The following is a 12559-nucleotide window of genomic DNA, read 5'->3' as shown; positions in this document are numbered from 1 at the left end:
AGGAACTCAGAAGTACAGAAGATGAATGGCATTTGACACTTCAAAAATCCAATTTACCTAGTCAAATGTGAGCAGCAGTAAATTTCAAGGAACTGCAGATAAAGATTATCACATTATCCATATGCTCACAAAGATAATTCTAACCTGTATTTGATATTTAGCCAAAAGTAATTCCAGCAATGAAACAGGAATTAACCCAACATGCTGATTTACAGCGATAGTTCTCACATCACACGCTCATTTGCAGAAGAAGGTCACTGAGTCTTGGCTTCACCTGCTTGCCATGTGACTTAAATGCACAGAAGAGATTGGGGTCTGAACAAACAGCTGAAAACACAGAGAAAAAAAATCCAGCTGTTGCTAAGCAGTCCCAGAAATTAACAACTGCTTTCAGTGAGGTCATGTTTTTCACAACTGTTTCATGCAAGCCTCCGCTGTACTCTCACAGATTATGCCATGGGATGGTAACAGTCAAAGCTGTTTACTACTAGTAATAACAAAATACATCTGTGAAAGAAACTGAATTAATAACTTTCAAACTTGCAGGGCAAAAAGAACAGTATATCACATGGGTATCTTTGGTTGCCAAAAAAAAATCTAAAAGTAGTTATTGCACAAAACTGCAGTTTTGACTTTCATATGAACAGTTACATTGTTTCCACGAGGATTAACAAAAACCGCAGTTTTCCACCTAAATTTACAGATGGAAGAAATTAATTCACCTGCATAGAAAGAACCGATGTCTCAAAATGGGAAAGCACAGAACTAGAAGAGAGAAGAAAACAGCATTCAGATTGGTAATTATTTTGTAATGAAGTAGAGGCAGAGAAGTTTAAAGAGACGTTTCAAGTATTCTAAGAACCAAACTTTGTTTTATTAAAAAGTAAAGCATTCATGGGCACAAAGGCCTTCACAACTACTAAAAGTCATAAAACCAAAGAAATTTCAATGAAAATCCCAAAGCTATACTCATCTGAGAGCACCTTCTATTAGGATCCTTTTAGTTCTCAAAATTAACTGAAATGCAAAATACAAAACTGACTAGTTATCACGGGAAGTGACTCTCTGCATATTGCTGTCAAACTATCCTAGAGCGTTACAGAGAGGGGAATTAGGAATATCAGAATTTTGCATATAGACTTTTTGACTTGTCTCATTAAGGAAGGAGCAGCTGGCTCTGATCATACTAGTAAAGCCAAGGTTTACTTTCTAGGAGCAACAGTAACCCAAGTCAAGAAACCAAAAGGATCAAATGCCCAAGATGTTTAAAGCAAAGCAAAAGCAACAGAATACTGCCTTCTAAACAATGTACTATATCTCGAGTGATGTATATGAAGCTAACATCAATATCCTGATGTGAAATATTTTCTATCTGCAGAGGTAAATAAATGAGCTTTATACAGGTTTACATGCACTCCTCTCCACACATATAGCCAAGAAGAGAAAAGAATGGCATGCGCTTGCCACAGCCAATTTGCATGACAATTATTCACAAGGGTGTTCAGATCCTCACCTTCAGAAGCTCATCCTCGCCAGCATCAGGAAACTTCTCGTGCAGGGAGTCTTTCAGGACCTTAGCAATGAAACGCATTCCGTAACTTTGAGAGAAAGAAAAGGTCAAGTCAGACTGCTGCAAGCAGGAACCTGCCAACAACTCAAGGATAATACTGTGGGTACATCAGACTCACGGGATTTTGTCCACTGAACTAACTATGGCAGACAGGAATTTGTCTGTCACTGTCCTCATATTTCTGATTGAGGCATCCAGGCGCGTCTTCACCTCTTCATGACTTAGTGCTTGTTCAGACGTAACATCATACGGCAGTTTGCTATTTGAAAAAGTCAAACATATAAAGGTGAATATTACTCAGGCTAGCATGTTTCAAGAATTTATAGCTTGACACAGAAACAAGTTTATATTCACTGACAAGAGCTGTGCGTTGCCTTTAACCTTTTAGACACTGTGAGAAACGAAATTTTTTCCTTTTACTTCCTTTACTTTCCCTTGCAATGGTCACTGCGAGAAAAGGCCCAGCTAACTCAAAAGCGAATCTTTCTTACAGCACGCACATTAGGTAAAAAAAGCACCAACCATAACACACAGTGGTACTTCAGACTGCAAACAGGTGAAAAAGAAAGCTACACATTTGAGTATTAAGACGATAAAAACTTGGACACAAGCAGAACCTAGAACAGCATCCATAAAATCAATATAACATGCGATTGGTGGGAAACTGTACCAAATTAATCGTTACATTTTTTTCAATCAGTTGAAACTACTGCATAGAATTCCAGTGAACACAGATGGACAAAGCTGACAATTCATAAAAGCATATCCTAAATCTCATGTACAGAGAAGAATCTGAACACACATCTTCGCCTACATTTTTAACATGTCCAGAATTTTGCACAAAGTGTACGAAGATATATGACTGCAGATATGCTTCAAGTGGAGAAACTCACTCATCTGTATGGCTTTTGCTTTTTTTTTTTAAGTATGTTAAAAAAACCCCAATAACACAATAGAAACCTCCAGTTTTAGCAAATCACAAGCATTGGAAGAAAAAGAAACCAAAATTACACAAAATCATGTAGCGCAATGCAACTGTCATCAATGGCCAATATTAACTAGAAAGATTTCATGACTAAGAGAATTGCAATGTCATGCTTTTTGCCAGCAAAAGAGGTTTTGTTGGCTTGAAAATAGTACCTGTTTGCAAAGGCTATATATATGACATGAACACAGACTGATGTGAAGAGATTCTCAAATACCTTTTCTTACCATGAATTCTTTTAGGTTAGAGGGCATCTCATAGCTAACTATCAAGTCAACATAGGAGAACACCAAAGAGCATTTCTTCTTCCATCTCCTAATGACATTCCCTTTCAATACTGTCGCAGCACCATCACCGCAGTATGATCTTTAGAATCCTTGGATGAAAGCCATCTTGAGGAGACTAAAAGCCAGTATCAGTTGGATAGATGCATGCAACCGAGCGAAGGATGGTTTTGAATGATTAACCAAGCAACGCAAAGCAGCTAAGCAATGTTTAAAAAAATACAGTATTAGCAGGTCCCATACCTGGCCTCTCCAGTTTGAGACTCCATCTGGTTAACCCACGACTTGTAAATATCCACCGGATCAGTTTTGATATTAAGTGATTTGTCATCAATTATTTCCTTCACAACCGGTCCCAGGATCTGCCTCAAGGCATTCTGACCGCGAGCACCACGGTTGAAACTTACCACCATCTTAATAACAGTAGGATTCCCAGTCACAATTTCATGTATCTGGTCTACTTTTGATCTGAAGAAGAAAGAATCTACGTGAAATATGAGGTATGCATAACTCTGTCAGTGCCTACATCTCCCTGGACTACTATTCCAAGCATGAATTTAAAGGCAAAAAAAAAAATCTTCTTTAGAAGTTGTTATTTGTTTCAGGGTATATACCATCTTCATGCTTTAAAAGTATTCCCAAAAATACTTAAAGAGTAGTTCCTCAAAAATTTCATTGAGCATTCTTCCTCACAGCAAGTTATGCTGCTCTGCATTGTAAAGAACTGAAGTCATACAACACCGAGCTCCTAAGGCCTAACCAATCTAACAAAACATGTCTGAAGAGAGCCTGAGTTTCTAACAATGACAGGAAATAGAAATGCCAAATAATAAAGCCTCTTGTTTTCAGACTCCTCATCAGCTTTTGGGAACCCAAGAAGTTTGGATTTAGCTCTCTCCCTAGCTTGTAAAGCCTGCGTTTGCAGTTTGTTGGAGGTGTTTATAATCAGACACCGGAGAATTGAGATTAGACTGAATTTTAGCATGACTGCATCAGATCAAAACTAGCTGCCATGTTGAGCAGTGAAGTCTTGACTGAAGTAAAAAGCCCTCATCCTCAATGGACATACTCGATTCTTCTGATATAGACTACACTAAGAGATATGAAATGGGGAGAGGACAGTGAAGGGACAGATTAGCATTATCTGCATATTAGCACGAGATTTAACATGAAAACTGCCTCAATTTGAGAAATTGCCAAAACTGATTCAATAGCGAGAATGCACTATATTGCTACCACATACTTGATCTCTTCCTGCAGTGCTGTTTGGAAAAGTCGCAACAACAGGTATTCCTCTCTTTGATTGGATGCATAGTTATACAGCGTGAAGATGACAGAATCCATGAACTTTGTGGATTTGTTTTGAGGCATCTGAAAAATCAGCTTGGCCAAGTAGGTTGGGTTAGTCTACAACAACAAGAAAAATTACTTAGTGTGCATCTCCCCATCAGTGTTGCCGAAAACTAAGGTAGTTCAAAACAGTTGCCAGTTGGACTTCATGACCTTAAAGGTATTTTCCAACCTTAACGGTTCTATGAAAACGACAGTGCATAAGCAAAGACTGTGCTAAGACACATAAGCATCTATGACAAAAGGTTACTGAGCGGTGTACAAAGTTTCTTACCTGAAGTAGGTAGAACAGATGCTGATAGGCTTCCAGCTTTTCTCTCTTCTCTTTGCTCAATGCTTTCAAACCTCCTCTTTGTTTGTTCAGCATCATCATGTCAGAGAGTTGTTCCTTGTTCTTCTTGGTAAGTTTTTTGCTGTGAGAAACAACATCCTGGAAAGAAAGAATAGGTATAGATTCCACTCTAAGAAGTTTCTAACAGGCAATATTGGAAAACAGTTGCATCTGAGAGTCCACTTCTCTTGGATGTAGAAAGGCAGGGTCAAGGTATGCCTGGGGCTATTAAAGTGAAGCATTATTTGCTAAGGCAGCAGTTTCTCTGGGCTTACAACTTAAAACCCCTGTTCCATACTTAGTTGGTTCACTGCCTCTACATACTCAGACGGCAATGGCATTTTTCACTGCAAGCATCAGTCAAGCGCTGCAGCTTCCTTCCAAGATAAATTTTGGTACACCAATGGAGATTTTGCATAGGGAGAAGCCTACAGTACCGAAATCCAGGACCACACAAAAAGCTGACCAGAACTTCAGCTTGAAGAAGAGGCAATGTTGTATCAGCAAGAGTCTTTTTTGTTTTTTTGGTGCCAAGTGATAGAGTGGGGTTTTCTTTAACCAACAACCAAGTGGCACAAGCATGTCTCCTGCCTCCAAAGTCACCCCCCTTGCTGCAAGCTTGTGGCATGTGACTTGTTTAACCACAAAGGAGCAACAAAACAGAGTTATCAAAGCGTTCAAACACAAAATCTGTTGCATTTATTAGACCAAGAAAGTCTGGTGTTTGCCTTTTTTAGCTTCAGGTCTTGTTTCTTCTCCTCCTACAGTTTTTTTTCTAGGGATGCATACTAAATTAGTGGAATGGACTAAGAATGTATTGGGAGTAAAAACTGCAAGTCTGGGGCAATGTTTTCTACTGGGTTTGAGCAACTGACATCTGCAGCCAGAAGCTCTCCATGCTAACTACCACTGGGCTCAATTCAATCTGTAGCTGGTCTCCCATAAGCACATTTCTTACCTGCAATGTAATTTTGTTTTTCACTAGCAGCCCAATTTTGATGTCCATGAGATTGAGGTCATTTTCCAATTGCTGATTGGATCGGATCAAGGTTACAACTTCCTCACGCAGTTTCATTAGCTCAAGCTCCTCCTGAAAATCTTGGTCACTCTGATCGAGCAAATGGACAAATTTCCGAACCACAGTCATAGGTGGGTTTTCAGCATTAACTAAAAACAGGCAAGAAAAAAGAAACATCAAGGGATGGCAAACAGAAGTAAATATATGCCTTATCTATGTTTAAACAGCACATCAAGGAGCATCCAGAACTAAATTAGTACCAGTAAGTCTAAACAGCTTCTGACATTTTTTTCATTTCTTGTTTAAGAAAATCATAAGAGAAACAAAGAAGAACAAAGTCAGTATCAGCACAGGCTAAGTCCACACTGTCAAAGCTAACTGCAAACCTATACTTCTAGATATCAGCAGAAAAAGCAACAGCTAGAATCAAGTTTTCCTTCAGTCTCAAGAACTACCTACTTTCTGCACTGCCCTACCAAAGGTTCATCCCAATCACTCCTCAAAACTGTCTTGATGTTATAGATCGCACAACCAACATCATGTTAGTTGACGAGAAGTTTGATGTGACCCAGCAATGTGCACTTGCAGCCTAGAAAGCCAACTGCATCCTGGGTTGCATCAAAAGCAGCATGGCCAGCAAGTCAAGGCAGGTGATTCTCTCCCTCTGCTCCGCTCTCGCGAGACCCCACCTGGAACACTGTGTTCAGCTCTGAGGCCCTCAACGTAAGAAGGATGTGGAGCTGCTGGAGCGAGTCCAGAGGAAGGCTACAAAGATGATCAGAGAGCTAGAGCATCTCTCCTATGGAGACAGGCTGAGAAAGCTGAGGAATCTCTTTTATGATTCTATGATCCTTCGCAAACAGAGATTCGAGGCACATCAGTTTTATGCTCTTGGCAATACTTACTGAGGGTTTTGTAGTCTTCTCGTGCTTTGTTCGCTCGGATGAAGGCCTGGATTTTTACAACATCATTTATCTAGGATTTAAAAAACAAAAAAGCACTTGACATCATTCTGGAAAGAGTACAAAAGTCAGGTGCAGAATACATTTAACAAGATAGCCTCTTACATGGTTTCTGAAATACTGCAGACGATCTCTGTAACGTCTTCTGGCTTGATACATCCTGGTCATTGATTGAATCTATTCAAAGGTAACCAAAACACTCAGATAGAAACTTTTCTTACAAAGTTCACTACCCAAAAGGTTTACCAAAAAAGTCAGCAGGGTCCCCGCACTACCTTTACTACTTGGTCCTTTTGTGCTTGCAGGTAATCCAAACGGCTTTGATATGCCTTCCTTTGCTTGTAGCCGCGCCACTGAGACTGAAAACAAAACAGGCACGCTCACTTTACTTTTCTAATTAAGGAGAAGTAGTTACAAATCTGAGTTTCTTTCTCTTCCTCAGCTTCTGACTTCCCTTTTGGTTAAATAAAACATGAGGGAGACATGCTTGTCTTATCAAGACATACATTCTGTGAGGCATTTAACTATTTTCCCAACTGCAATCATGAGAGACTTGAAATTACCCCATGAAGATTCTGGGCCTTCTGAAACACAGCTAGGGATCAAGGATATAGCAAAACAGTCAATTTGACAGAAACTGTTCTACAAGAGGATCACATGTTACATGCTGTTGCCGGTGAGAACAGGGATGTAACATTTTAAGCCTTCAGAGCAGATCACTGCTATCCACACTTGGAAGAGAAGTTAGGCAAAGGGTTGGACTACACTTAAAGGGACAGAGTGTTATTTTAATGAGCTAGGAGTGGGTTTGGAGGTTTTGTTAAACATACAGGCAGAGGATGTGTTACTTAAGCAGAAACAAACAAACATACACTGCTCAAATAATAAAATGGTAATAGGGTGCAAAGTAACTATTTCATTTGCATGCATTTCAGTTACAACACCACAGAAAGGGTGTTTTTGTTGCTGTCCTGTAAATGAGCCTAATCTCATATGGAATTATCCAATTATATCTTTCAGGTCCTCAGTCCTCCAAATCCCTGGACAAATTTGAAAAGAACAATCTTACCGAATACTGAACCACTGTTTCTCTTGAATTCGTGACGAATCACAACAGTAATGCATCTCATAGTATTATCACTATCAAGACATGCAACACATTTCATATTGCCCTATTTCCAAAACACTGAAACTTGTTAAAAAAATAATAGGTAAAGCTTCCTCAAATAAGTTTTTCTCTCTCCAATCCTGTGTGACAAGATTTTACTGACTATACATGACACGTAAAAGCAAATAATATACCAAAGTTCGCTGGCAAAGGAAATGCCTTTAGATAATTTACAAAATGAGGCAAAGACAATTGTGTGCAGAGAACAAGTTTCAAACATAATTAAAGGCTATCATTACCTGAATGCAAGTGATTGCTGGGACTTGTTTCTTCAAAAAATTCATTCTTGAGTTGAATTCCTGGCGAACAAGATACCCTCGACAGCAAGCCTGAAGTTTCATAATCAGGTTCTCATTGGCCAGCCACAACTGCTCTCGGTTGTATGCTGCAGTGACTCCAGATATGGTGCTCTGAATTCATGTTATGATAGGAAGAAGAGTTAGAAAAAGAAAACGGCGATACAAAAAGAAAGATGCTACATGAGCTTTCCACTTTGTGCTTACAAGAAACTTCAAAGCTGTCTTTCAAAAAAACAGTGACACTGTACTCTTTTAGTGACAGGATAAATTTTTCTGAAATGGGACAAGAAGTTCTGAACACACAATCTGACGATGCCCAGTAAATCAAATGAGTTACTAAGCTTGTTAATGTGACTATGGCATTGAAACATTCTATCTCAGAGCTGCATTAAGGGTGGGAATGATAAGAATGTCAACTTTTCAGAGAAAGGGCATTTGTTATCTACCCTACCTGTATTTCCTCCCGTGACAGCTGTATGTCATTTTGCACAAATTCTGCTGGTTCATCCCATCCTCCCTCTTTGGTCCGCAGGTTATGATAATAATGATAGCCTCCTCTCACCCAGTGTTTCACCCATTCACTGCCATTGCCTCCTAAGAGCAGAAACTGCAGTGTCAGTCTCAAAACTAGACAAGTGTCTTACCTCTCATGCATATAAATGTTACAACTAGGAAATCCACATTACAGATGCTTCTTTCTCCAAGCAAAAGAAGTGATGTTTCCAAGTCCCTAATGACCTCATATGAGAACTACCTAAACACAACACATTCTATAAGTGGAGAACATTATACTGCCTATTCACACACTTTTTTGTAAAAAAAAAAAATTAGTTCACAAAGCATCCACAATTGCCACCTATAACACAAGACTTCTTCCCAGGGGCTTTTTTACCTCCAGTTCCAATTCTGCATACAATAATCTTGAATTTATTTCACTAACAGTAGGCTACTGAAGGTGTACCTGCTGCCATTTTTCTTCTCTTGACTTCTGACAGCTCTTGCTGGTACGTCTGAGCACATTCCGGAGTGACTCCATATAGTCCCACATCAGGTGAACGCAAGGTACTCAGGGTCTGGCTAACATCACCATGATCTACTGCTTCATTAATGGCCAGAATTCCTAAGGAGACTTGGATAACACCAGGAAGCAGGTTAGCTTGGCATTCACGGGCTCAGTGACTCACACCAAACACACACTGGCAGAACAGAGTAAGGCAATGTGAACACACTCTTATAGTTGGGGTGTTTGTGTGCTACACAAATAAGTCTATATAAATACAAAACATAAATAAAAAACAATCAGATAACTTGCAGTATAGAGGCCTCTTCAGTACAGAGTGTCCCACCATATGTGGTACTGCACTTGAAAGCATGTAATTTGTGTGCCCCAAATCCCAGTATGGTGCTGATTTACCATCAGAATTTCTCAACACACAAAGTAACAATAGTGTGTGATAATACTTACATCTCTCGGACTCCTCTGTGTCCTTGTTAGCCTTATGAATCCCATCCTGAATTTCATCTAGCCAAAGTACAGCTGTTTCATCCTGTGTGTCCTGAAGAGAATAGAGCAAGAAAAATATACACAGTGTGGGGAGAGAAGTATCACTATTTTTGCAAAGTAAAATACTCCATGCTCAACAATAGCCAATAGAGTAGTTACCCATATCGGAGGGAATAAGAAGTATTTCAGTCTTCCAATACAAGGATATCATGCACATTTCGTATCACAGGATATCTCTGTGACTAGGAGACTAGTATGGCATTACCAAACTCAATACTTGCTCCCAGTCAAAACCTCTTTTCAGGAAATAGAAGGAAGAAGAAATTCTATCAATGGAATCACTCTGATAAGCAGAGAGAACACAAGGCCAGGGACTCAGTACTGGTCAGTCCTAAAGCCATACTAGCTAGGAGGACATGACTTCCCAAGAAGTTAGTCCTTCAACAGAACACAACTACACAGAGTTGCCAATGCGCATCTGTGCGCAGAAACTAAAAACTTTTTGGGTAAGTAATGTCATATCAGGTTGCTCTTGTCCCTGCCCACAAAAGTTCACAAGCTTGTACAAACTACCAGAGCAAAAAAGCATTGCATGTATCGTAGGTGGGTGGACACACACAGCAGTCAAAGCCATGTTTTAAGTCTTTATTTTAACAGATTGCTTGTCAAGGAGCAGTGATCACACAGTATCCTGTATTTTGGCTGGGAAATCCAATGAGCTCATGTTACATGAAGAAATTTGAGAAGAGGAAAGAGACAAGTGTTTAGCAAGTCTCAAAATATATATAAAGAACAATGACCTAGCAGTTGCCAAGCATAAGCTTTTCTCCACCCACTGGTGTTTCCTGTAGGTAACTACTGAAAGAAATGCTAAGATGCAACTGCCACCCCTCTGATAGCTCTCCTCGTACAAACAGGACACAGGAAACGTTTAGTTCTGGTGCGGAATAATAATCACTCTGCACAAAAGAACCACTACTTACAATGTTCAAGAGCTTTAAGGCTGGACTGAAAATGCCCTCCATATTTTTCCCACTGTTCTGGCAAGTTTGAAACTAACTTGTTTAAATGATACTTCATTCAAGAGCTTAACATGACTTTCACAGGCAGATTTCATCTGAAAGCCAGATAGTCCCACAAGAGTATCAGCAATAGCAAAAGTCCTGTCCAGGGAGTGGGGGAGAATAATCACTATAACTGTACTGTACTGTGTACCAGTAGAAGTCAACCCAAACACTACCAAAACCATCCGGTGCTCGTCTACAGTTTTACTGTTGCAAGGCTTTCTGCAAGGTACACACAGTGTAACATACTACAAGGTCTACTGCTTTTTTTCTCTCTCTCCTCATCACAAAAGAAACATGTATCATACAGCGCTCCCCATTCACATAAACAACTGAACAATGTCTTGAGGTGAAGTACAATCCCTCTCAGCCCCAAGGTATAGAAATCACTAGTTCATAACAGTTGACTTCAGATGATAATTATTTTCCCCACATTGTTACTTTATAATATGATCTTTCTATTTCAGAAATTTCTGCCATGCTGCTGGGACAAGCTCTTTACTTATGTCTAAATAAGGTAATTTCACGCCAACTGAGAAGTTACCAGCACACCCTGGCACAAGTTTAAGAACACACTAAAAAGAGTTCATTATTTTATTCTGACTCAGCGGGAGGAAATGCTTCAGCACAAAATGGGTTCCTGACAAACATTAACCCTGTCAGGGTCCTTGGGAAAGCTGCTTAATGATTTTCATTAGAAATGCATACAGTTTTCAGCTATTGCCATCATGTGGGTTTACCTGTAGTCAAAAACAAACAAACAAAAAGTGTTCAGGACAATCCAGATCTTAGTCTCTATACAAAATCATGCATTGCTACTAGAGCAAAGAGGTCCACAGTAGAAAAAAGAAAACTAAACACTCTCAAGCCACTGAAACCACAGACGTCTGCTACTTCTTTGTAAACAGAGGAGAAAAAAACCTGTGTCCAATCCCTACTACTCAAAAATAAGTTGAGTACACACAGGCACACTCCTCATCACCTTTCTTAAATCTGTAAGATGAAACTTGCTCTTCCTCTCTCCATCTTCACCTTTCATTTAGTAAAAGCTGCAACTATGTACAAGCAGGTAGAAGTCCTTGGTTAATGACAACTACTGCTCAAAAAAATCATAAGCTATTAAAGTGTCACAGGCATCAGCATACATTTTGCTAGTAGCACGTATGTTGCTTCACGTGTTTTTTCTATTTTATCACTTAACAGATTTTTCCACTTTCAGAAACTTTCTTTTTGCCATATATAACTATGCCTATGACATTTAATAAAGAACATTAGAAAAAAATACTTCAGCTTGCCGGAAACTTGCATTCAGAAGTTCAGTACTCCTGGAATGAATATGGTCTCCTTTCAGAAACAGATGATACTATTTTTCTGCAAACAAAACACGTATCTCACTCAGGACCCAGGATTAGCTGTAATAAGCCACCACATGCACTTAATATCCTTACACCTATCTCCAGAGTTCATGAAGATTCATACTGTTAGCTGCAAATCTCTTTCTCTAATACAGAAAGATCCAACCTGACCAGGTAAGATCAGCTGAAGGTATGCAGAATGCCCATCTCTCCACTGCCAGTTTTGATTCCTGATTTTCAAGACCAGTAAGAATTTCATTACACATATGTAAAGGTCTTTCAAGAGGTCCATTTAACTACACTCACCTGTGCTTTCTCTCGCTTGGCTCGAAGTAGCGTATCCTGATAATGCTGTGCTACCTTTGTGGCTACACCCTCCAATTTTGCTGCAGGAATCTGTAAGGCTTGAATAGTCTTCTTGCTGTCCCCTTCATCCAGAGCTTCATTGATAAGACCAATTGCCAAAATCCCTAGGGAGGAAGGCATAGGGAGAGAAAGACAAAGTTCCATTTTTGGTCAACAATAATTGCTTCAGAAGAAAAGTGCAGTTAGTCCTTCCTAAACTAAATATCAGCCAAGAACCGCAATATTTTTAACAGAAGACAATATTTACCAGTAAAGAAAGCAAGACTATTTCTCCACCTTAAAGCAGTCATAATTCCTGGATAC

At 39.5% G+C, this 12559-nt stretch overlaps 1 protein-coding gene across 1 annotated transcript in view; it reads right to left on the bottom strand.

Annotated features, from left to right (window-relative positions):
- Positions 1-12559, bottom strand: part of IQGAP1 (IQ motif containing GTPase activating protein 1) — a 54158-nt gene that overhangs the window by 11895 nt on the left and 29704 nt on the right. The window contains exons 15-28 of the mRNA XM_027666657.1: positions 12197-12360; positions 9433-9523; positions 8929-9096; positions 8419-8561; positions 7908-8078; positions 6776-6859; positions 6606-6677; positions 6444-6513; positions 5479-5687; positions 4464-4619; positions 4083-4246; positions 3083-3307; positions 1689-1829; positions 1514-1598 (exon numbers count right to left, since the gene is read on the bottom strand). Of these exons, the coding sequence (XP_027522458.1) occupies positions 1514-1598; positions 1689-1829; positions 3083-3307; positions 4083-4246; positions 4464-4619; positions 5479-5687; positions 6444-6513; positions 6606-6677; positions 6776-6859; positions 7908-8078; positions 8419-8561; positions 8929-9096; positions 9433-9523; positions 12197-12360 (1943 nt within the window). The remainder of the gene's footprint in view (positions 1-1513; positions 1599-1688; positions 1830-3082; positions 3308-4082; positions 4247-4463; positions 4620-5478; positions 5688-6443; positions 6514-6605; positions 6678-6775; positions 6860-7907; positions 8079-8418; positions 8562-8928; positions 9097-9432; positions 9524-12196; positions 12361-12559) is intronic.

The sequence above is a fragment of the Corapipo altera genome, unplaced genomic scaffold (assembly GCF_003945725.1).
Source record: "Corapipo altera isolate COAL_440 unplaced genomic scaffold, ASM394572v1 349, whole genome shotgun sequence".
Classification (NCBI taxonomy): Eukaryota; Metazoa; Chordata; class Aves; order Passeriformes; family Pipridae; genus Corapipo; species Corapipo altera.
Note: the sequence above shows the minus strand (reverse complement) of the source record. Positions and strands in the feature narration are given on the sequence as shown.